Source organism: Molothrus ater, chromosome 1 (assembly GCF_012460135.2).
Source record: "Molothrus ater isolate BHLD 08-10-18 breed brown headed cowbird chromosome 1, BPBGC_Mater_1.1, whole genome shotgun sequence".
NCBI classification, from domain to species: Eukaryota; Metazoa; Chordata; class Aves; order Passeriformes; family Icteridae; genus Molothrus; species Molothrus ater.
In genome coordinates, this window is record NC_050478.2 from 102,863,897 (window position 1) to 102,887,589 (window position 23,693).

The window sequence follows — 23,693 nt, forward strand, 5'->3', positions numbered from 1 at the left end:
CAATTATCTCCTTATTTAACCTATCCCTCTTCCATTTCTCTCTGGGTATTCCCAACCACAGCTACTTTGCTTAGTAGAGGACATTTCACAACAAATATATGTTTGTGTCTCATCTACCATCCCTCTGCCTTCAAAGATTATCTGATTGTTACTGAAACAGTAGGTTAGAAAGACCAGACCAGTTCCCAATCTGATCTTAACAGTTTTCTATAATTTTATTTCCTCCCTCACATCTCTTTGTCACTCACGTTATACCTGCACAAGCAAACATGTGAGAATGCATTTACGTGACAGGGATCAAAATAATTGACATTGTTTTGTGAGCTTGTATGTTTTTATATAGCACTCTGTCTTATTAAACTGTCTACAGCATGAATCCTTCAAGGTGTTTTTCCAGGTTTTTTTCAGTAGGAGAAAGGTAAAAGAATGCCTCTAAGACTGTGATTTTGAAATATCTCACTTTAAATTGCTCAGGGCTGGAAATTTTGAATTAGGTCTGGAATTAGAATTTCCAAAAGAGAACACAATCACTAGCAGTATTGAAACTAAAATTTTGTAGGTTTTGTTTCATAGTCATCTTTTTTTTATTATTAAACACAAAGCCACTCAATGTCACATTCTTGAATAAAGGATAACAACTTGTATTATTTCTAATGGATGCTTAATAAGGTAATGAATAGAATATCTCATAAATAACAAGAATATTCAATAGCTTTATTTAGGTGTCTGCAAATACTTAAATGTTTTCAGTTGAATTTCTGTTTTGCATATGTGGCAACTTAATGTTTGTGTTTTTTAGCCAGAGGAGTCTTTCAGTCTTCTGGGAAAAGAAACTCTACTGCTTAGCTCCAAATTTCAGAATGAAGCTAAAAATCTGAAGAAAAAAAGTGATGGTCAGTTCCATAGAATTCATATTTCTGCCTCTGTTTCTTTTCTCCATTTTCTGTTTTGTGCTGCTTTTTTTTCTGTTTCTTTTTTTTTTTTTCATGAGCATAAGCTAAGGTAAATATATACATATGACTATGTACATATTATCATGCAATTAAGATTAATGTTTTATGGGTTCTCATAGTATTTTCATTTTTTAGGTAAGACTAAAATTTTTCTCTGTAAATGTTTAAACATTTGGCCTGCACTATACCCCATTTACCTATAAGCAGTGCTTGCAGTGCCTGTTTTTCCAAACTTTATTAATTAAATCATTAGAGATCATGTACTAGACAAAGCATAATTCTTGAAAATTCCATTCATTTGTTTTTATTTAATAAATCATGGATGGCACAGGTATGTAAGACGACATGTTTAAATCCTAATCCTTTTTATTTGTTACTGCTGGACAGCTGAAATACAAAAAAAAAAAGCTGAAGTTCTTTGTCTCCATAAACTTTAAAATACTTTTGGTTTTTCTATTACTCCAAGGCAAGGCACTGAACCTTGATACTAGCAAGGCATTGAAGTCTACACCATGAAAATTCAAAAGCATCTTGAACAATGGCTTTGTGTAGGAGCAGAAGCCAACCCTAAGTTAAATTTTTGACAAAATTGGACAGAAAGGGAATGTTTCACCAAGATAAACTGTAACTGTAAAATAGTGTTGTCTTGCAATACCGGTGGTTTACAAGTATGTATAAATTTTATGTAATTCAGATGGACAGAATTACCCTTTTTTGTTCCTTCTATTCTACATTTTTTAATTTCTAATGAGAGGATTCTGCAAGCAGATCACAAATATATAGGAAAAAAAGCCACTTATTTGGCTCCTGTTAGATAACATAAAACATGAAGAACACTGTAAAAATATTAGAGTTCACAATCATGGAATAATTTTAATTTATAGCTGTTTCCTTGCTATGTTTGTAGCCATTCAGTCTCATGAAATTGGCCAAAAAGGTTAGCTTTGAACAGAGCAGTGCCCACAGGAGCTTATCTCTTTATATTGCATTCATTTTGCATTCCTGTTTATGAAATGCTCTTTCAGTTGAAAAAAAAAAAGCTCCATTGATGAAATAAATGAATACTTTGGTTTTGTGTGGGTTGTATGGTATTTGTTTATGTGTATGTTATTTCTTTCAACAGGACTTCTATTTGGATTGAATGGGTTGAACAAAAAGGTAGAAAAGATTCAGGAAAGTACAAATAAAATTGGCAACCAACTTAATGATTCTCTGTTGATACTCAGAGCATTGCGTAACAGTAAGTGAAATTTATATTGACATTCTCCTTATTACAGAACTCTCTAGTACAGTTGTAATAAAACCCTGTTCATTATCTGATTGCAGAAACCTAGCAATAATCTATACTGGAGACTTCATTTAGCCTCCTAAATATTTCACATTCTTTTCAGTAAACCCATTAAACATAATTGGGTTATAATATAAGGTCTGTAGTCTGATTCACATTTCACATTGCTGTGAATCAGGAGGGGCTCTGATAGAAATATAATTGCACTGATATGTAAGGAGAGTGAAGTTATAGAATGTTTAATCCCACATGCAGAGACATTTCATAGATTTCACTTTTCTGGCTTGTTTCAAAACTGTTTATATTAATCTATGAATTTTACAGCCTGCATGTAAATATTTTCTTGTTGTAAATGCAGACTTCATTTAATTGATTAAAATCTATTTTCTGTGCTTTTCTAAATTGAAAGAATTCCTCTTTTTTCTGTCATCATTTTGAATAAAGGCAAGACCTAAAGCTCATGGAAACTAATTGAGAAAATAACTTTAAAGTTGTGAATAAGAGGGTCCAAAATATTTAGTCTATCTAAATAATGTGTTTTAAGTTAGAAAAGCCACTGATAAATACTTCTTGCTAGGGCTGTTTGATTCTACTGTGAATCTGGATTAGAATGCTAACTTCAAAGCCTTAAAATACCCATTTTACAGTTCAGAGACCTAATTCATGCTAAAGGGTAATAGTAGTGATGATGTTACACTGGATATGAACAGCAGGGTGCTATCTATCATAAAGCTACACATTGAAAATTAAGTCATTAAAATCACAGGAGTGTTCTCCTTAACTCACAGTTTAACATTGTTTGCTTTCAGCTTTGTTGTTAAAATTCTTGAAGTTGTCTCTTTTTTTTTCCCTGATCAGAGAGGAGGATCCGTGGGGGTCTAACTCAGCCCTGTTTTGCCAGCTGCAGCCTCTTCCCTCTCTTGTGGGCAGAGGGTGTAAGGGGCAGGCTAAGACTGGGGGTGATGCACTCAGTATACAGGTGATTGTAGCCAAAAAAAGAGGGTGTAATACACAGACTTTCTGCCTCGCCAGCTTTGCATAGGATTCAAATCTTCAGTCTCAGACTAAAGTGTCTCTGGGAACCAACACTCATTTAGGGAACTTAAACACTAAGAGCCTGATGCATTCATACAAACTTCCTGATGAGATAGGGAGAATCAAGTTCCCCGAAGAAACAAAAAACTCTTATTATGACAGGAATGTAAGTGACAGCATTCCTAGTATTTTGACTATGTTTTTAGTTGCTGTTACAAAGCCAGGCATTTGTTAGTCACAAGAATGTATGAAAGTTTTGAATGTTTTTTAACCTTGGAACTGTGTTTCAGATACCAGGAGATACATGCTTGAAGTGAAAGAGCTGGCTGTGTCTGCAAACATCAGTGCTGTGGTGGATTTAAGTCACTTTGGGGAGTTCAGTCAAAAGCTAATGAATACATCTTCTACATTGTCCCAAGTTAATGACACTTTGAGGAAAACAAGTGAACTCATAACTGATTCATCAAAAGCTGGTAAGTTTGCTCTGTGGCAATGTCACTGCTAGCAGAAGCGGTATTAAAATTCAGTTTTAACGGGCATTAAATAAGAGTCTGATGGACTGAGAGTTTATTCCTAATTCAGTAAAAATATGCTAACTTTTAAAAAAAGTCCTCTAGAGGATTCACATGGGATGTATATCCCTTACTGATGTTACAAGTTGCTGAAACCAAAATGATCACAAGCTGGCTAAGTATTTTAGCAATTTCAACCTACCTCAACATTTCTTTTATGTTTCCACAGCATTCACAGCTGAAAAACAAGTTAAAGAAGTTGAAGCACAAGCAAGTCTTTTACTGGATAGACTCAAACCTTTGAAAATGCTAGAGGAGAACCTGAACAGAAACCTGTCTGAAATTAAAGAACTTATCAGCCAGGCCCGCAAGCAGGCAGCATCTGTAAGTTCTATCATCCCAGACTTAACTGAATTTTCACTTTTGGCAGGGAGGTTGTTTGAGATAAGAAGCTTAAAATTTACTTTCCAGGTGCCTGGTTGTTGTTGCTGAGTCTCAGTGAAGTCCAAAGAGCACTGACTGATGCTAAATCATAGTGGCAACATTTTAAGGTTTTAGCATCAAGGTTGTTTTTGCATTTGTGAGTATGTCATAACAGCCAGCTAGTAATTTATCTGCTATTTCCTCCTGTTTCCTATAAAAATAATGAAACATAGTACGCCAGAGAACTGTCATGAGAGATTTTGATAAGAAAGAGACAAGCTGGAGGATGGTACTGCTATTCTCTTTAGAATGAGATGTTAATTTTTGAGGTTATTTAGAGATTGATCTGGGGTGCCCCATATGACATCAAATACCACTACAAACTTCTTGTCAAGAGTGTTGATTCTATCAATAAGTTTGCCATCTGTGGCCTGTCATGTCCATATGTTCTTTGCAAGAAGCAGCTGAGTATCCAGAGTACTTTAAGACAGTGTACTTGTTTTTAAGTCTCTGCTTCTACCTTAAAGACAGCAAAAGTGAATCAACTGTACTATGGATCTCATTAGACTGTGAGAGAAATATGAAAATTACTTTGCAATGAGTAATTTTTGGTATGCCTTGGACATACTTGTGGATATATTATTGTAAGGTTAAGAAAAAAAAGGCACTCAGTTCTTTCTGCAAATCTTCTTAATTATATGGTTATTGCTTCTCTGTCACAGTCTACTGAAGCTTAATGAATCCACTGCAAAAAAAAAGAGAATGGTATTTTCTGAGGTGTCATAAGCCACAGAAGTTCCAGGCAAGGTGAAAAGAAGTGTTAGCAGAGTCCCTTTTTCCATTCTGGGGGAATTTGTTCTGTTTGCAGGGTGGTGGTTTAAGGGTTTTGTTTTGTTTTGAGGGAGTTTGAGTTGTTAGTTTGTATTTTTGTTTGGTCTTTTTTGTTTGTTGGTTTGTTGGTAATTTTTTGCTACACAAGAGAAACGTTATGTATCTGTGTCCAGATACGCACATACACACACGTGTGCTGTATGCATTTAGTAGTTACAGGTATATTCCATGAAGTTAAAGGAATTAAGGTTTTTTTCTTGCTAAGATGGATTTTCTGTCATTATACTACCAAGCTGCTGGAAGTTTGGTTGCATTTAGCTTAGATCAATTTTTCATCAGTTTACTAAACAGTGGTCTTAGGGATATGACAGTAGGAATATTATTTATTTAATCTTTAAAAAGTGGAAGTTGCCATATATTCACAAATGTATTTTTAATATTGTGTAAACGGTTACAAATTTGAAATAACTGGAATTGTTGCAGACAGTCTCCTTTTTCGTTTGTTAAAAAAAAATCTCTCTATATAGACTAGAAATGGTTTCCTTTATTTTAAAATGTTTTGGATTTCTGTATCTTTGTTTTCTGATATTTTGACATGGCTTTCTGCAGCTATATGGTCTTCTGCCCCAAGACTTACTGTTATTTTCTGAGGTATTTGAATAGTTTGTTTACTGATTCAAATCTCCCAATTGAGTGAGTGTATTGAGACAGATTTCATTCTTTTCTATTGTGAATCTCTTTATTATGAGATACCTAGAAGATTGGAAAAATGTAGCCCAGCCAGCAATACTTAGATTGCATGGAAGGATCTCAGCAAAAGGTTTGCATTTGTTGGTCAGAAGCTAAGTACATACTCCACAAAAGAGTGCTGTGTTCACTGAAATTTGTTTAGATTCTGTTTTCTTCTTTTCCCCCCAGATTAAAGTTGCAGTATCAGCAGACAGAGATTGCATTCGTGCCTATCAACCCCAAATTTCATCTACAAATTACAACACCTTAACACTCAATGTGAAAACTGCTGAACCAGATAACCTTCTTTTCTACTTGGGTAGCAATGGAAAGGTAAGTTTCTGGGGTACATTTACTGAAGGTGATGGTAGTCAAAAGTTTTAAATATGCTTTTTCTTTGCTTGTTTTTTTACCTTTGTTGGGGTCAGGATTGAAGGCACTTGAGACTATAGTTCACGTTCTGACTTAGGTGTTTATTGTTTCTTATCAGTGCTACAGCCTCACAACTGTGAGTTTTGTAGTCCTTCATTAGTAAGGCAAAAAATGGCTAACTATCTCTTGTTACAAGGTCATTTAAGGCTAAACTATCTAATTAGAAATTATACTTAGATTATTTTCCCTTTTAACCTAATAACTGATCCCTCGATGCCCTCAATCTGGACTTTTTTGTTCAATTACAAAACATCACCCAAACCCATGAAGAAAAAGGAGGAAGAAGGTAAAGAAGAACAACTTGTCTCTGCCTTAAAACCTCCATCTTGCTTCATATTTATTTCTATATTCTAAAACCCCAAACTCTAAGTTTTCTACTCTGTGATATTATACACTTCTAAGTAACTACACACTTGTAATTTTAGTGCTGTCAATCAATTTTGGAAACTTTCTCCACAGCCTCAGGTCAAATACAGTGTTCTCTTGCGAGTCTGTGCCTTTCAGCATAGAAAGTTTAAAATTCTCAGCATCTAGGGTTCCAACATTTCCTACTTGATTTCAAACTAAGTAACCAAGTGAGGCCCCTTGCAGAGAGACGTGTTCAATAGGGGTGGAAATATTTTCATGCCTTAGATGATTTCAGAGATTTTCAAAGGTAGTCAATAGAAGCACCAGATTCCTTAGCTGCTGTCTCTTGGCCCTGTGCTGAAACTCCCCCTTCCTTTTCCTGTGTTTTGCATTAACTACATGGAGTGTAACACCCCCTGTGACACTTTCATATAGCACGCTGGAGTGCATCAGATGATTTGCTTGGTAACACAGCTAAAATTCTTGAAGATGTCCCTCATGAGCATGGGGGACCCACTTGGAAGGGAGTGTGATGGCTCACTGTCGCATTGCTCTCTGCTTCATTCCCTGTGTAATCCCAAGAAATGCACAGCTGGAAATTCCTTGTGGCACACTATCATCGGATAGTACTTTTTCACAGACTGGTAAGTGTATGTGTGTATATATATATATAAATAAGACATTCAGCTACTTGCATATAACCTGAGAGAGTTTTGTCTCATTAGAGGTGAGTGAAAAGCCTGATTTTGCTAAATGTCAACTCCTGTAATCTGGGATGCGGGGACATGAATCTGGAAAGACTTTCTCAATGTTGCTGGTGAAAATACACATTTGATTCCATGAATTAGAATAGGCTCTGCTGTTTTTCAGACAGACTTCCTGGCAGTGGAGATGCGACGTGGTAAGGTAGCTCTTCTTTGGGATTTGGGCTCTGGACCAACAAGAGTGGAATATCCTGATTTCCAAATTGACAACAACAAATGGCACAGAATACATGCCACCAGGTAATTAAAATGAGAATGTCATAAGTGGTGTACACAAAGCCTCCACTGTTTGGATGATGTCCACTCATCATTTTCAGTTATGAGATTTTTCTTGTCCTTAGAAGTATGTATGTGTTGATTAGGCCTGGTGATGTCTAAGACTATTTATTTGTATTTGGCAGGTTTGGAAAAACAGGTACACTCAGCATAGAGGAGATGAACTCCAATCAGAAGCCTTCACCTAAATCTGGAACCTCTCTGGGGACAGCCAGCATATTGGATGTTAACAAGTCAACCCTAATGTTTATTGGAGGACTTGGAGGGCAAATCAAGGTTAAATTCTGAGATCAGCATTCTGTTAATTGTTTTGAACATGTTTGAGAAATACTTTTGCGTTAGAAGTAATTGCTTGATTTGGTTACTTCATTAAGAGATGCCAGGTACTCCAAGCACAAAGCAGAGATGCTGTAAGGGTCTTCTTGGATCCTGAAGTTAATTTTCCCTGGAAATTTTTGCATAATGTTTAACCAGAGCAGTCTGTGTGCACATGTACCATGTACAGACATTATCAAATGGTTTTTGCTTCTTCCATGGCAATTGTTATTCATGCCATGAGGGGTGTGTAAGTAGGTCAAGGACATAGTTATTTTACTTTTTTGATGTACTTATCTATCATTATTTCAATTATAATTGTTAATAGTTACATTAAAACATGTTGTTCTCCTATTATGATTTATATCTAACAAAGTTGAAGTTCAAGCAAAACAACCAAGCAAAAATTTTACTGCATAATTTTCAGAGTACTCAACATTAATTGTATTAATGAATTATTTATTTCCTTATAGAAATCACCTGCTGTTAAGGTGACCCATTTTAAAGGGTGCCTAGGAGAGGCATCCCTGAATGGCAAATCTATTGGTCTTTGGAACTACGTAGAAAGAGAGGGCAAGTGCAATGGCTGTTTTGGAAGGTATTTTGTCTCACTCTCTTTAGGTTTTTTCAACTTGTTTAGAGTAATTTACATTTGTAATATTATATTTTTGTGTTAACTAAGCATATGGAGCTCAGACAAATAGCAGTGTTTCACTGATTATTAACTTACAGTTCTGAGCACATTAATCTCAATATATCAGTGGTATCAAATAACTTCTTTGCATGGAATTTCAATTTTTGAATCACTTTATCAGAGGAGTTTTATTGTTGCTCTCTATTCTGTGCATGGAAAGTAGGGACTACCAGTGAACCAAAATACTGTGGAATCTTTGCTTTTCAGTAGTTTTCTGTAAGACAGATTTATTCTTTCCTAGGGTAAGAAACAGTGTAAAGCAGTCATATAAAAAAAATTGATAGCAAAACTGTAGCCACCGAGCTTGGTGCCTTTAGCAGACTACTATTTTTATGTTTAAGGAATAAAAAAGAAATATGCTTGTCCATATTCCCTTTGCAGAATATTTCATGCAGAAACAGCAGAGGGTGCTGCATGACTGTATGAGATACTTTTACTAGTCTTGTACTGCAGGGAAAGGGGCTAATAGATCATGTATTGTAAGTGCAATTATGCAAAGCATTTTGAGAAATGGATGACATGTGTTAATTTAGGGGGTGTATGCTGTTACAATTTTTTTTCCCTTAGGAAATCACTGAGTTTGGCTTTCATTTTTGTATATAAGGGAAGAACACTTATCTTGCGTGCATCCTTCCCCATGGCTAAGTCGTGTGTTGTGAGGTTGCATAATGAAAGTGGCCATTGGCTGGAATCCTTCAGTGATTCATTACATCAAGATTGAAGTGTTCCCCCACACTTTATAAATTACGGCCTGGAGGCTGCACTGACTGAGCAGCACCTGAAGGGAGCCAGCCAGAGAGATGGAGAGAGACTATTTACAGGGGCATGGAGTGACAGGACAAGGGGTAATGGCTTCCAACTGAAAGAGAGTAGGTTTAGATTAGAAGTTAGGAGGAAAGTCTTTACTGTGAGGGTGGTGAGATGCTGGAAGATATTGCCCGAGAAGTTGTGGATGTCCCATTCCTGCAAGTGTTCAAGGACAGGTTGGATGGGGCTCTGAGCAGCCTGGTCTAGTGGAAGGTCTCCCTCACGTGGCAGGGAGTGGAATGGGATGGGCTCTAAGGTCCCTCCCAACCCAAACTATTCTATGACCTAACTTTTCTTATATTTTATATAAAAATAACTGGGAAAAAACAAGTGTTCAGTTAACATTTTTATACGGGTTTTCTGCTTCTGTAGCCCACAGGATGAGGACACTTCATTCCATTTTGATGGCAGTGGATACTCGGTGGTGGAGAAGGCACTCCGGTCAACAGTGACTCAGATATTAATATCTTTCAGTACCTTTTCACCAAATGGGCTTCTTCTCTATCTTGCTTCAAATGGCACTGTAAGAAAATGGATCAGATTCCTAAACTGTCATTCAGCTTACATACATTAGAACATATTACTACTTTTGTGTAATTCATCACCTGCGATTGGCATCATATGCTAAAGGACTAAAGACAAGAACCCTAGAGGACAACTCATTAGAGCAACTATCCTCCTAAACTAAGGGCAAAATTAAACAATGAAAAGAATTCTTCACAATTTATTTAAATTTTAGAATAAAAATAAAGTATTTTAGACTAAAAGGAATGATTACTTAGCTAAAGGATAGAAAAGGAAACAGTAAGGACAACAAGCTGGTTTTTTTCAGTTGGAGGAACCTTTTCAGAATGTAAAAATGTTTTGGAATTGAGCTTGCAGAAGGACAATATAGTAATGCAAAACCATATTGAATTAAATCCATAAGATGGGAATTCAGTACACTGAAACAAATTAAATAAAACTCCTGCAAAAGCAATATAACCCAGACCCATCACCAGACCTTCATTGTCATGTCATGCAGTTTACTGCATACTTAGATGGTGGTTTTCTGTTCCTGAAGGAAGGAAAAGCTTTGTTTGGGTACAGATTCTTTCAGAGTCACTGCATTATTCATTTGCTGTACATACTCACTGCCTGAATACATTGCACAATAATATCTGATTTAAGCTTTACAGTTCAGAGGGGGAACCTTCAATGCAATTCAGAAAGTCTTTTTTACTCTGTGAGGACGGTCTTTGCTTCTTGCAGGAAGAACATCGTAGTGTTTGATCATTATGCTGTCAAATCAAATTACTTTCAACTTCATCCAAAACCAGGAAAATGTGACTTTGTTATTTAACCATTCTTCTGCTGAGTAATCAAACCTCACAATGCATTTAAGTAAGGGTAATAACAAAACAAAAATACATCCTTGTGAGGTACTTGTAACCTAAGTTTCCTAAATAAAGTAAAGATGAGCATGTTGAGCCTAACAAATAGTCCAGGTACAAGAGTTACTAAATGTTTTCCACACAGTAGGCCAAACCTGCCAGGCATGCATTCTTTAGGAAGATTTTATTTCCAGGAATGTTATCTGTTTGTTTGTAATCTGTTTTTTGTTTTGGTGGTTTTTTTCATCCTCTCAGAGAGACTTCTTGTCCCTTGAGCTTGTTGATGGCAAAGTGAGGGTGACTGTTGATCTTGGTTCAGGACCCCTTGCTCTTACAACAGAAAATCGTTACAACAACGGAACGTGGTATAAAATCTCATTCAATCGGAATAAGAAGCAAGGTAGGCTACAGGTTGACAAGACTGGGTGTTTGCACACTTACAAATACAAATATCTAAGATAGCTGCAGGGAACACCACTGCAACCAAATTTGATTACTTCCAATGCAGTATCTTTAGCAGCCACACCTAGGGTACTTTGCTTTTAGAAGGACTACAGTGTAAATCTTGTGCTTGGTTTAGCACATCTCACAAAGAGCAGGTAGTGTAGAAACTGCTGCACAAAAAACATACCAACAATCTTTAAAGACTGAAAGATTTTTGTCCAAGTCTATAGATGAGGGATCACATTTTCTGTCCTGCATTTTAGTATTACTTAGTACAACTGTTTGGTGGGGGCCTGTGTTTTGGCAATAACACGTATGTGCTAATAGTCATAACATATTCTCATATGTATCTATTTTCCTGTAGACTTCTCCAGATTTGGTTTTGGCAGAGAGGAATGAATGAGATTAACAGAATAGCTGGAAGTACAATAAATTGCTCATTCTAAGAATAAGAAGATTGTCCATACATGTTCTAGTCAATGAATACATTTTCCTTTATTATGGACAAGATTGCCGGAAGGGAAGAATATATATTCATTTTCTTCTCCAGATCTTTACTCCCTTTTCTTTACAGGAATTTTGGCAGTCATGGATGCATATAACCTTAGTTATAAAGAAACCAAGCAAGGAGAATCTCCTGGGGTTGCCTCAGACCTGAACCGCTCTGATAAGGACCCAGTCTTCATTGGTGGGCTGCCAAGATCGAGGGCTCTGAGGTAAAGTGTGTCATTTTTGCACCTTTGCTAAGACTCTTGTAAGGTGAGGGGAAAACTTTTACACACTCTTATCTCCTCTGAAATTAGAGAAAAACAGTGAATTCTGAAGTTAGTTTATTTTAAGTTCTGAAGTTTAGTTGAAGTTTACATCTGTCCTTTGACTTCAGACTCTGATATGGTGCTTTCCACTAGTGGGGCTGATGCTGCAGTTCAAATCAGAAATAATTTTGGTTTTGATTTCCACCACAGCAGCTGCCACAGCAGCCTCCCCTGCTCTTTGGGGCAAGCATCCAGCACTGCTGTTGGCAGTGATGCTCCTTTGATCTCTACCTGTGCAAGCCTTGTGTTTTCCAGATGGCATTTATGGGCAAAACTGCACTTAAGGATAGAAGTTGTACTTCAGAATTCCTGTAATTCAGTAACTTGGAACAGAGGAAAACCAACTGTGAACAGATCAACAGAAAACATTGCAAATACATATTTTATAGCATGTCTCTACTTTATGGGTGTTTTTTGTATTGCATGTCTGTACTGAACTTGCAAAGTCACATTTCTTCCACTGGCTTCACTGTGAAAGGATAAATATGGCAAGAGAAAATCTAATTAAACTTTCTGCATGCTCTTGACAATAACGTAAATTCGAGTACATTATTGGTCTCTGCACAGTTATTACAGAGTGCAGACTTGTTAATCTTAGCTGGCATTCTAGCCTTTAAGGGATTATGGCAGGATAGCCTTGGATTTCTCAGCCTTAAACCAGGAACCAAATCAGGCATCCTCCAGACTTGAAAACTGAAAAACTGCATAGTAGACAGCTACAGTTACCCTTTTACACAATCCATTTTCTTTCAGCTGAAGATTCATGTTAAAGCTTTGGGAAATTACCTGACCTGACAGCACAGCATTACATACTTGTATGTTTTAATTTGGGCACAACACTATCTTGATTCTTCTTAAGATTCGATATAGTGTCTAAGAGTAAAACTTAAACTCTTTTCACTTACACCACACTGACTGCATCCTTTAAAACAGATCTCTCTTTTCTTATTGAAGAGAAATTAATCTTTTCTCCCAGGAGATTCTAAGTACTGCTCCTTGGAAAGAAAGCCTTGTTTTTTGTTTCAGGAAAGGTCTTAATAGTAGAATGTATGTGGGATGCATCAAGAATCTGGAAATATCTCGTTCCACCTTTGACTTGCTTAGAAATTCATATGGAGTAAGAAAAGGCTGTGTATTGGAGGTAGGAGACTTTAAAGTCTTGTGATCTGATCTTTGTTTTAATAGAATAGTGAATAGTGGTGTTTACAGTGAGTTGTAACAGATTTATCTTTAAAAATTATAAGAGAATCTAATCTGTATTTAATTTTTTTTTTTACCTGACACTATGTATGGATAATTTGAGTAATTACTTCTGTTCTTCATGAAATAGCCTATTCACAGTGTAAGCATCATGAAAAATGGATATATTGAGTTGGTACCCAAGTCCTTAAGCCCAGAGTCAGAACTTATGGCAACTTTTGCTACAAAGAACAGCAGTGGCATCATCCTTGCTGGGATCAGCAGGGGACTGGAAAGGCGACAACGAAGACAAGCACACTTGGCAAGTACCAGAAACAAAGAAGTTTTGGGGATTATTTATGCCATTTTTATTCTGTAAAATCAAGGCAGCTTGCTATATATATTGTGTATCTGAGTTGGAGCTTCTAGAATCCAAAGAGAAAATCTTACTATTTCTGCTCTAAGAGAAGGAGTGTAGGAGTGTGTGGATGTGGGTGTGAGTGTATAAAAAAAAAGTCCTAGAGTAAGTTTGACCAGAGAAATGTCCAGCTTTTTTTTGTGTCTGCTGTTAGAAGGCTTTGCACTCTGAGAGGGACCAGTACAATTCCTACTTGTCTGTGAGTTTCATTAAAAAGTTTGCAACAAGTTTGGAGGTAACTTTTTCCCATGTATGTTCTATTTAAACACTAAAAGAATGTCTTGAAAATAGAGCTAGAGTTAAAAATTAATCCTCTGATTAAATCTACAGCCCTTCTTTTCCATCATGCTGATTGATGGTCATCTTGCAGTGCATGTTAATGCTGGAGATAGAGCAAGTACTAGGAAAGTAGTTCTTCAGTCTGCTAATGGAACGTACAGTGATGGACAAGAACACTCTGTCATCCTAATTCGGAATAAGAGGTACATGTGACTGCAAAGAGTACTACCTGTTTAATTATTGCATGTTGTTGTCAGCTCACTGCACTCTCTGAGGAATTGCCTTTGCTAGCTTATTAGGTGGGATAATCAGGGCTGTGTTTTTCTGCTGTCAATGCAGATGTTCTGATTTACATGGTAATTGTATACAGCGTACAGCCACTGATAGAGGTGTAGCTAAAAGCTCTCAAAATCTCTAGAACAGCTTGGGGCACTTGAGTACAAAGCATACTAAATAGTATTAGTAAAAAGATACACAGCTATCAAAATAGTTTAGAAAGGTATTTGACAAAATTTTATATTTTAAAGTCATCAAAAGAAGGGCTTCCAGTTTTAAGATACTGAAATGATTATCAAAGCGATGGAACCTTTATTTATTAGAAGAGGATGTTTTTGAGGCTGATAGGAATGCTTTTCATCTGAAAATGACTCTCTAAGACCTTGTTGAATGTTTTCCCTACTTTATCTTTTTCAGGATCATAACTGTACAGGTGGATGAAAGTAAACCTGCAGAATTGAGGCTTGGTTCAGCAGCAGAAAATAGCCCCATTAATATTTCCAACTTCTATGCTGGTGGCATTCCAGCAGGAGAGGGCATCTTAGGGCTGAAATTGGCTGGCTCCTTTCATGGCTGTATCAGCAACCTTATTTTTAACAAGGAGTAAGTCAGAAGAGTAACTGCCTAGTTTTGGGAAACCATATAGAGTGATTGTTAAATGTAGTTTGTGATCTCTTCCATGACACTTCTGTTTGCCTGGTTTTTAACATAAGATATGCATGATACTCATGATCTGGGTATTATAACAGCCAGAAAATGGGTATTGCCAGCTATATTTCTGAATAGTATTAAAAATGTCTTTAATGTTTATGGAGATGCTGCACAAAGCACAGCTTTCTCTACTATAATTTCATCTTCAGTGACAGACAAAATGGTTTTCCAAAAATATTGTAGATTCATGTTGTTCTATGAACTGATTATTTGCTGCTTTTCAATTGGTTTGTCACAGATGCCACTTTTTTTCTTTTCTCCTGATACTACTCTCCTTCTGCTTCAGAAATAAGCAGAAATGCACCTCTTAAAATGTATATAATTTTTTTAATATAGGCTTTTATATTTTACCACTTCCATGAAGTATGAGCGTGTGGATATGGACAGCTGCTTTCTGTCAGAGAAGCCTAAAACAGCTGTACAGCCATTAGACATCATGATTCAACCTGAACTTCAGGCTTTACCAGTTCCCCTGAGACCTCTCACAGACACAAAAAAAGTATGTATTGCAGCAAAGCTCTGTTGCCACCTCTCTTTTCCTTTCTTTCTGGAGAATTATCAAATTATAGATTGCATATATTTGCTTCCTCTTCAGTATGGAATGGTTCAATGGATGTTGATTTGAAATTATTGTTTCCTGTAGAAAAACTGATACTATCCCTTGCAGCAGCCTGTTGGCCATTTGGAATGTATAAGTAGTTAGGTTTATCACTCTTCCAGCAGCAACAATAACGAAAGGAAAAAAAAAGAGAAAAAAAGTGGAATGATAATCTCCCAACAGAAGGACTTGACAGTAACTATTATCTTTAGTGTATTCCTGCCAGAAGGACTTGGTGCAGATTTGCATTAGTTGTGCAGTTCTGCATTCACATTTTGTTGGTCACAGACATGCAGTCTCTGCTCTGTGTCAGAGAGGAGGCACAAACCACTTGAGAGAGACACAGCGTCTGAATGCAGCTTGCATGGCACCTGTTTCCTCTCACACAGTCCCTGTTCCCAAGAGAGAAGGCAGCATTACTTCTCTCCTCCTGCAGCTGCACATCTTTATAATGAAGGGTTTCCAAAGTATCCTGAAACCGTTTTCCTGTGGCAACAGAAAGCAAGATTTCATGCATACAGCTTGGGACTATAAAAAGAAATAAGTTGTCCTTTTTAGAGATAAAATGTAGCTTTGGCTCATGCTCTGTCACTCAGCTCTCCATACCCCAAATCATAACAAAAATGTGTGTCCTCATAAAATGGGAAAATATTTCTACCAAACTTATAAGATTTTTCACACTGAAATTGAACTTCCAGCATTTGTTATCAAAAAGACTGTCAATTAAGACAAAAAGTGAATTGAATATGTCTCAAACTACAAACATTTCTCAGTAGAAAAGGTCAATGCTGTCTGCAAAAAGATATAGCTTAATCATTAGAACCAGTTCTTTTTGAGCCTGAAGATAGGTTGGAATGATTATGAGGTTAGTTAATTGATGTTTTGCTGTGTACTTTTTAGTTTTCTTGTGGCTTAGCTTGCTTCCTACAAAGCTTTATGCAGGCACATTGTCATTCAACAGTTGCTGGGCAGAACCTGACACTATCCTACTTAATAAATTCCTTTCATTAACAGGTAGTTTGTGCAAAAGATGAGCTGCCTGACCATGTTCAAGGTGCCCATCAGTTTGGACTTGCCAAAGGCAGCCACTTGACCCTGCTCTTCAATCAGTCTGCTGTCAGGAAGAAGTGAGTGTATCCTGAATTACACATGCACACAGTGTTATTTTGTATTGAGCTGCAAGAAGTGCAGTGATGGTTTTCATGATTGATTGTCAGCTTTGAACATGGTCCTCACTTCAGGTTTCTGTGGGCTCCTCATGAAAGAAAGTATCATATCCCAGGTTTAGTAACTCATGGTCAGAATTCTGCATTTTTATCCCCTCAGACCTGAGTCTCACATTACCTTCTGTAAGTACTTTGATTTCTTTTTTCCACATGCAGAACTCACATCCAGTTCTCATTCCTTTGTCTGATGCAAGTGACATCTCACCCTCTCCTCTCTATTTTCTGCTAGTACACCTTCCACCATTGAAGGTGCACTTGAAGGAGAAAAGACTACTGAGAAGAATAATTTTGTTGGGACCTAATGTGTGATAGCACCTCTGCCTCTTTTACTTGTTTGAGAGGCTCCCAACAAGGTCCCTATCACACAGCCTGCAAGTCACTTGCATTTGCTTCTTTCAGCTCAGGAAGTCTCTGCAGGCATTGAGAAAATAGTGTTTTTTCCTTATAACCCTTCTGTTACAGCTTCTGAGCAAAGGACACTGCAGAGGATTGATGCCATGTAGTCTGAACCTGGTGTCTCCATAATAAATGGCTCATTCATCTCTACCTTTTAAGCCTCCCTCTGTTCTCAGTCTGCCCATAATATCCCAGGAAGCCTGGCTAATAGTAATGGATGCCATAAAGTTATCTGGAATGGGTTCCTTTCTTGGGGCAATAAGCAAGCCTGCAGTCACAAACAGCTGAGCCTGTCCCTCTTACAGTTCATCTCACTCTTTGACAAGCATTTTTTCTACTTCTGACAGGTGCAGCACTGATTTCCATTATGAAATACATTATAAGTCATGCTTTCTTAAAATCAACCCAAATTCTACTTTTCTGGCCTTTGTAATAATAAATCTCCTTTTATAACAATAAATTGGTTCAGGCTGTTCTCTGTGTCCAGAAAAGCTTTTCATCACTGCAGAAGAAATACCTTTAAGTAACACTGAATTTTTATTGTCTAGACTTTCCGTCCAGCTGAATCTCAGAACCTTTGCCTCCAGTGGCCTGATTTACTACATGGCTCACCAAAACCAGGTTGATTATGCAGCCCTACAGCTTTATGGGGGACAGCTCCATTTCTCATTTGATTTAGGCAAAGGAAAAGCAGTAGCTCTTCACCCTGCTGTTGTCAGTGATGGAAAATGGCATACGGTAGGTGGTTGCCAATCTTGTGCTCCATTTTCTCTTCCCTTTAGGTACTGGTATGGATTTTTCTTGCCTTTTCTGTGTAACTTCTGTTTTGCAAAAGCACACTGGTTCTAACCCAATCATGAAGTCATTCAGAAAACTTTTATTTGATAATTATTTCCTTTTAAAATTGCCATTAATTGTACACCAAATCCATCTTCCAACTACTGTCAAGTATCTCAAACTATTTAGGAATTAAATAGTTCACTAGCTGTGTAGTGACAGTCATCTTCAACAGAGAAGTACTTAATGGAAAGGTATAAAAAATCTGACCTTTTCCACAGAAAGCTTTCAGTGCATTATGCCACCAAAGACCTGCACTTCAGTGTGTGACAGTGTGACAGAGATTTTTGGGTGCAGCATTTTCTTTTCTCCCACTTACTGCTTATTGCCTGAGCATGTCACAGCAGCTAGTGACAACAGGGAAGCACTGTCTGTCCTTTCCTTGGTCGAGGCAACATGAGAAAGAGGGACATTTGAAATGAATGGAAGACTTGTCTTAAGTAGAGTTGAGGAGAAATTACGTCTACAGCTTGGAGGTGTCACATAGCACTCAGGTCCTCCTGCCAGTGGCTCTAGCTTTCTGTGTGAGAAGCGACTGTGATGTTTGCAGGAGTTTTAGAAGTAACTCTGAAGATATCACTTTTCCTAAAGGCAGGTGAGGATGACAATTTCATCCTGCTAAGTTTCCCCTCCCTTATCCGTATGTGGAGCCTTCACTCTAAGAAGTGGCTTCTGTGGGACAAAGTGATTGATGACACAAAGCTGCCAGCTTTCCTAGGTCCCTTGGGAATCAGCAGAGTTATTTTGCTTTTCATAAATAATCACAAGAAGAAAAACCAGCAAAAATTAACATGAAGAAAGGAAATGTGAACTTCTGTCAGAAATATCACAGTTAAGCTCTGCTGCCTACCCTGAAAGGAAGAATGCTCCAGGACTTACAGCTGCACGTTTAAAAAGGACACATATTCACATAAAACTCCTACTGACACTATCCACATTTTAAGAGCTGAACAGATTCCATACAAGAGCTGACCTATCTTTACTACCCAGGACACAAAGCAGGAGCTTCAGCCTTCTTCAGAAATTAAGGCTGAGTCACACCACTTCCCATCTGGAGGTAATCATTGCAGTCCCTCTGCAAGCTATGCAAACTAATATTCATTGCTACTGAAAAAAACCACCACTTCTTTTCAATCTCCGCCCTCTGCTCATACCACCCTGCTTTACCCCTTTATCCCCTTACCAGCCCAAATGTTCATGAAACTTTGTGTTGAAGCTACTCATGGTTCTGAGTGGGGCTAAAAGTAAATAGAGAAGAATAAATGGCTAGCTGACTTCCCTCAGCAACATGTAAGTAATTGTTTTAGGGCAAGGCAGGCATAAGGACATGAGTGAACAAGATGCACAGAACTGGAAAGCTTTTTTGGTCAAAACCAATGTAGCACTGCCTATCATAAAATGACAGCACAGGAATGTGCACTTCTGAGACCTGAGATGTCTCAGCTGTTGGGCAGCACAATAATTGCAGGAGGCCAGCACAGAATGCCTTTCTGCAAACTCAGTGACCTGCCCATATCCTAAGGCAATAAACTGGTGATTTAAAGAAATAATAAAACACTGAAAACCTTGGGCAGGACATTATGAAATCATTGTAAGCCCTTGGGAAGGCAAGAAAGCTGTTTAACTGCTCAGTTGTATTCAGAAATGGTCTCAGCCTCAGGAAGAATTTCAAGAGGTTGCCTCAGAACAGAATGTCAAAGCAATTGAACCACTAAACAATTGTCTTGCTTATTTTTATGGCAAATGATGACTAGGTAACAAATTTAGCTTACTCATTTATGTTTGCACGCTTCCCTTTTTTCCAGGTAAAGACGGAATATGTTAAAAGAAAAGGCACAATCGTTGTGGATGGACAGGAACTGGTAGCAGTCAATGCCCTGGGAGATGGTAGCACCTTGGACGTGGAAGGGAAGCTCTATGTGGGAGGACTCCCCTTAGACTACGTGCCAAAGAATCTTGGGAATGTAAGAAGGTTTGGGATGGGGGGGTGCCTCTGGCATTTTGCAAGACCAGAATGAGCACAGTGCAGCAAACTCATCTAAATCAGCATCCTGTCTCTGACAGGCTAAAAAGAAATACTTAGGGAAAGAAGCAACAAGGAAAGTAATGACCCTTTACCAGATAAATCTTCCTAGCTTTCTGTGGCTTAATGAGTCCAGCTACAGCTTATATCCTTGTGTGTTAGTAATAGCACTTAACAGAACTTTTTTTTTTCATTCTGTTTGTTGAATAAAGAATCTAAATTCCTGTCTTTCACAGTATAAGGTAAAAACATGACCTACAATATCAGACATTTTGGTACCTGACTCCTATTGCATTCAAGCAGAAATTAGGTGCCTTAAATATCTCTGAAAGACTGGATTTAGCTGTGTTTAGATGAAAGCATATTTTTAATACATGCTTTTGGAGGGTAGGTTTTGTCACCTTCCTCCTTGTGCAGCCCATTATATTAATGAGGATTTTGGTGATATGATAATGTTTCTCATAGAATTGTACAATGTCCTGATTTGGAAGGGATCCTCAAGAATCATCAAAGTTCAACTCCTGGCCCTGCACAGGACACCCAAGAGTCACACCTTGTGCCTGAGGGCATTGTCCAAGTGCTTCTTGAACTCTGTCAGGCTGGTGCTGTGACCAATTCCCTGAGGAACTTCTTCCAGTGCCCAACCACCCTCTGGAGTGATTCAGATGAATCTTTTTAATGAAGAGAACTTGCAAAATGTCCTACAAAAATTTTGATTACTCATTAATTTGCTAAAGCATGTTTGGAATGTTTTTATTGTTGGGTGCATCCCTGCTCACAGTCAAGCAAATACAATTCTTCCTGTACAGTGAAGAATTATTATAGAATTTATAATTTAAATATAAATTTATTAAATTTATATTTAAATATTATAGAATTTATACAGTGAAGAATTTATAGACAGTGTATATACTCTGCTTCTAAACTATTTGATTTTTGACTCTAAGACATTATGTGCCTTACATAATTATATGTAATACTAGAAATTTAATTACGGAAGTATTTTAGATTCTGCTGTGTTTTGTTCAGATAATATTTTATCTACAATAAGACCAGGTGAGTCCCTAAGAGAGCATCACAGCAGTTTAGTATAAACATTGTCTCTTATGTCTCCATATGCTTAGGTTACTCACAGTATTCCTGCCTGCATTGGTAGCATGACAATTAATGGCAAACAACTGGACAACGAGAGTCCTGTCTCTATCTTTGCTGTGAATAAATGCTATGAAACAGTGCAGGATGGTACTTTCTTTGATGGAAGTGGCTTTGCTGCTCTTGGTAAGTGTCATTAAATGAAAACAGTGCCTTACTGAATTAATATTAATGAAAACATACTCCTTTCAGGTCTTACTGGAACTGTGTGTAATTAACTGACTCCTCACACAGTGAGTGCATGCCCTGCATATGGATTTCTAACTGAGTCCTTTCACTTCATTCATCCAAAAGTGGTCATTTCTGCAAAGGGCTGTCTTGCACAAATAAAAGAGATAATGGTTTTAGCACTGGAAAAGGAATGAACTACATCTTTATTAGCTAAGAATATCCATGTTCATGATGTTAAGGTCTGATAAAGAATATGAAGACAAAAGACTTGTGAGGTAACATGAAGGATTGCATTTGTGTTCTTTACTGTTTCTTACAGATGAGATAGAATGGACTAAATCTGAATTAATGAAAAAAAACCTTATTTGGAAATTTATCTATTCCAGTAAAAATCGGGAATTATGACTTTGGAAAACTTATTTTCCAAAGGTTTTGCAAGGTCACATGCCAGCAGCATAGTTTTTTAGACCATTTAATGGTAATGCATATATTTAGCTCTGTACTGTGGGTTGCAAGTCTTCTGCTAGAAGCTCCTAACTTATTTTCAGTCAGGGAAGGCTACAAGGTGCGGTCTGACGTGAACATCACCCTGGAGTTCCGCACCACGGCGGCGCACGGCGTTCTCCTGGGTGTCAGCAGCGCCAGGGTCGATGCGATTGGGCTGGAAATCGTACACGGCAAGGTAGGCTGCCCTGTGCAGGCACACTGGTGCCACAGGGCTTGTTAGAAACTGCGAGGCTAGAGCCCTTGGAATGCATGAAATATGCACCAGTCAAGTGTGATGGAGGCAGCTTCCCACAGAATAAAGACGGGACAGACTTTGTCTCATTGCCACCATATGATAAAATGTGCGATTAGCAGAAGTCACTGGAACTTTTTGGATTTTTAATTAGCGTAATTTATGTTAGTGTGCAGCCACTCTGACCTCCTGTACTACATACCTTTTATTTTAGATCAAATATATATCTTTTTTATTGCTTAATACTTTTCCTGCCATAAAGCTATCCTTGTCCTTGAGAAAAATATTGCATATACAATGCACACTGTTTTGTAACCTCTTCTTCAATATTCATGAGCAATTAACTCATTCTCTACTTCTACTGGCCATTATGTTCCATAAACCTTTTAACAATCAATATGCATAGTTCTCCAGTCATCTCTTGCATAAAAAAATATACACTTGATTGCTCTTAAGTGTTTGTTTTTGCAGAAATAGCTCATTTTTTATTCAAAGCTTCCTAGCTGGACACAGTGTTAAATATCACTGTTTCTGTGGGACATACTTTCCCAGTATTAATATGCAATACTTACATATTAATCCTCACCGCAGAGTTGAGGAAATGTCTGCTGCTTTGAAAAATAAATACATGAAAAAAATAAATGCATTTATTGGCAATGACAAGTGCTTTCAGGCCATTCTTCTTTCTCTTCAGTTATATACAGTGATTCTTTCAGGTTCTGTGAAAAACGTCCTGATTTGTATTTGTAATCAACATTGAAATCCCTAGTGAAGTGTATCAATGGACCATTGCATAGGTAGACCTTATTGTTAAAAATTTTAAAAAACACTTTAATAAGGATCTGCTCTACCCATCAAAGTAAATATTAACTGTGTGTATTGCCAAACATTTAAAATGGAAATCTCTGCACCAGTGTGATTGTGCTTTTATCTAGGCAAATTAGTTAATGTACTCTTACTTTATATCTTCACTGGCATCTGGCTGTTTGCACAGGTTTTATTCCATGTCAACAATGGAGCTGGCAGGATAACAGCTTCCTACGAACCAAGAGGCACAAATAGCTTGTGTGATGGGAAATGGCACAAGCTTCAAGCAAACAAAAGCAAACATCACATTTCGCTGGTAATTGATGGGAATTTGGTTCACACTGATAATCCCTACGTCCAGTCAACATCTGCAGATACAAACAATCCCATTTATGTTGGAGGTTATCCTGGTAGGTACAATAATATTTCCCTTCCCTCCTGTCCCCCCTGTGCTCACTCTCACAAGAATGACTCTTAACATGTGCTCCCTTTTGGTTTGCCATGGGAACTGTGACTGTGTACAGCTCAGCTGTTGCTTCATATTCTGCTAGTTTCTATTTTAATGTCATAAACACCCATGCAGAGTGGCTTTCTCCTCTGTTTTTCCCTCTCATCTTCCATGTCCCCTGGCAAAAACTATTTCTGCGAACTCTGCCAAGTTATTGCTGTGCATGACTTATGCCTGAAAAGAGCAGTGACTGTCCAGGTTGGGATGTCACACTTCATCCAAACATGAATGGAACTCGATGCTCCCCAGGTGTTGGTTTTAGTTCTCATTTCAGAGGGGGAGAATTTTAATAACCTGGATTTTGGGGTTTTTTTTCAGTTTGGAGGAAATAGAT

At 37.6% G+C, this 23,693-nt stretch overlaps 1 protein-coding gene across 1 annotated transcript in view; it reads left to right on the top strand.

Moving 5' to 3' along the window:
* The window catches only part of LAMA1 (laminin subunit alpha 1), a 97,966-nt gene that overhangs the window by 73,683 nt on the left and 590 nt on the right, over positions 1-23,693 (top strand). Inside the window, exons 42-63 of the mRNA XM_054515054.1 lie at positions 800-893; positions 2,077-2,193; positions 3,567-3,749; positions 4,018-4,172; positions 5,961-6,104; positions 7,422-7,555; positions 7,717-7,867; positions 8,380-8,504; positions 9,780-9,930; positions 11,036-11,180; positions 11,799-11,940; positions 13,066-13,180; positions 13,370-13,540; positions 13,967-14,118; positions 14,609-14,794; positions 15,239-15,401; positions 16,515-16,627; positions 17,671-17,860; positions 19,765-19,923; positions 21,107-21,260; positions 21,854-21,987; positions 23,039-23,261. Of these exons, the coding sequence (XP_054371029.1) occupies positions 800-893; positions 2,077-2,193; positions 3,567-3,749; positions 4,018-4,172; positions 5,961-6,104; positions 7,422-7,555; positions 7,717-7,867; positions 8,380-8,504; positions 9,780-9,930; positions 11,036-11,180; positions 11,799-11,940; positions 13,066-13,180; positions 13,370-13,540; positions 13,967-14,118; positions 14,609-14,794; positions 15,239-15,401; positions 16,515-16,627; positions 17,671-17,860; positions 19,765-19,923; positions 21,107-21,260; positions 21,854-21,987; positions 23,039-23,261 (3,301 nt within the window). The remainder of the gene's footprint in view (positions 1-799; positions 894-2,076; positions 2,194-3,566; positions 3,750-4,017; positions 4,173-5,960; positions 6,105-7,421; positions 7,556-7,716; positions 7,868-8,379; positions 8,505-9,779; positions 9,931-11,035; positions 11,181-11,798; positions 11,941-13,065; positions 13,181-13,369; positions 13,541-13,966; positions 14,119-14,608; positions 14,795-15,238; positions 15,402-16,514; positions 16,628-17,670; positions 17,861-19,764; positions 19,924-21,106; positions 21,261-21,853; positions 21,988-23,038; positions 23,262-23,693) is intronic.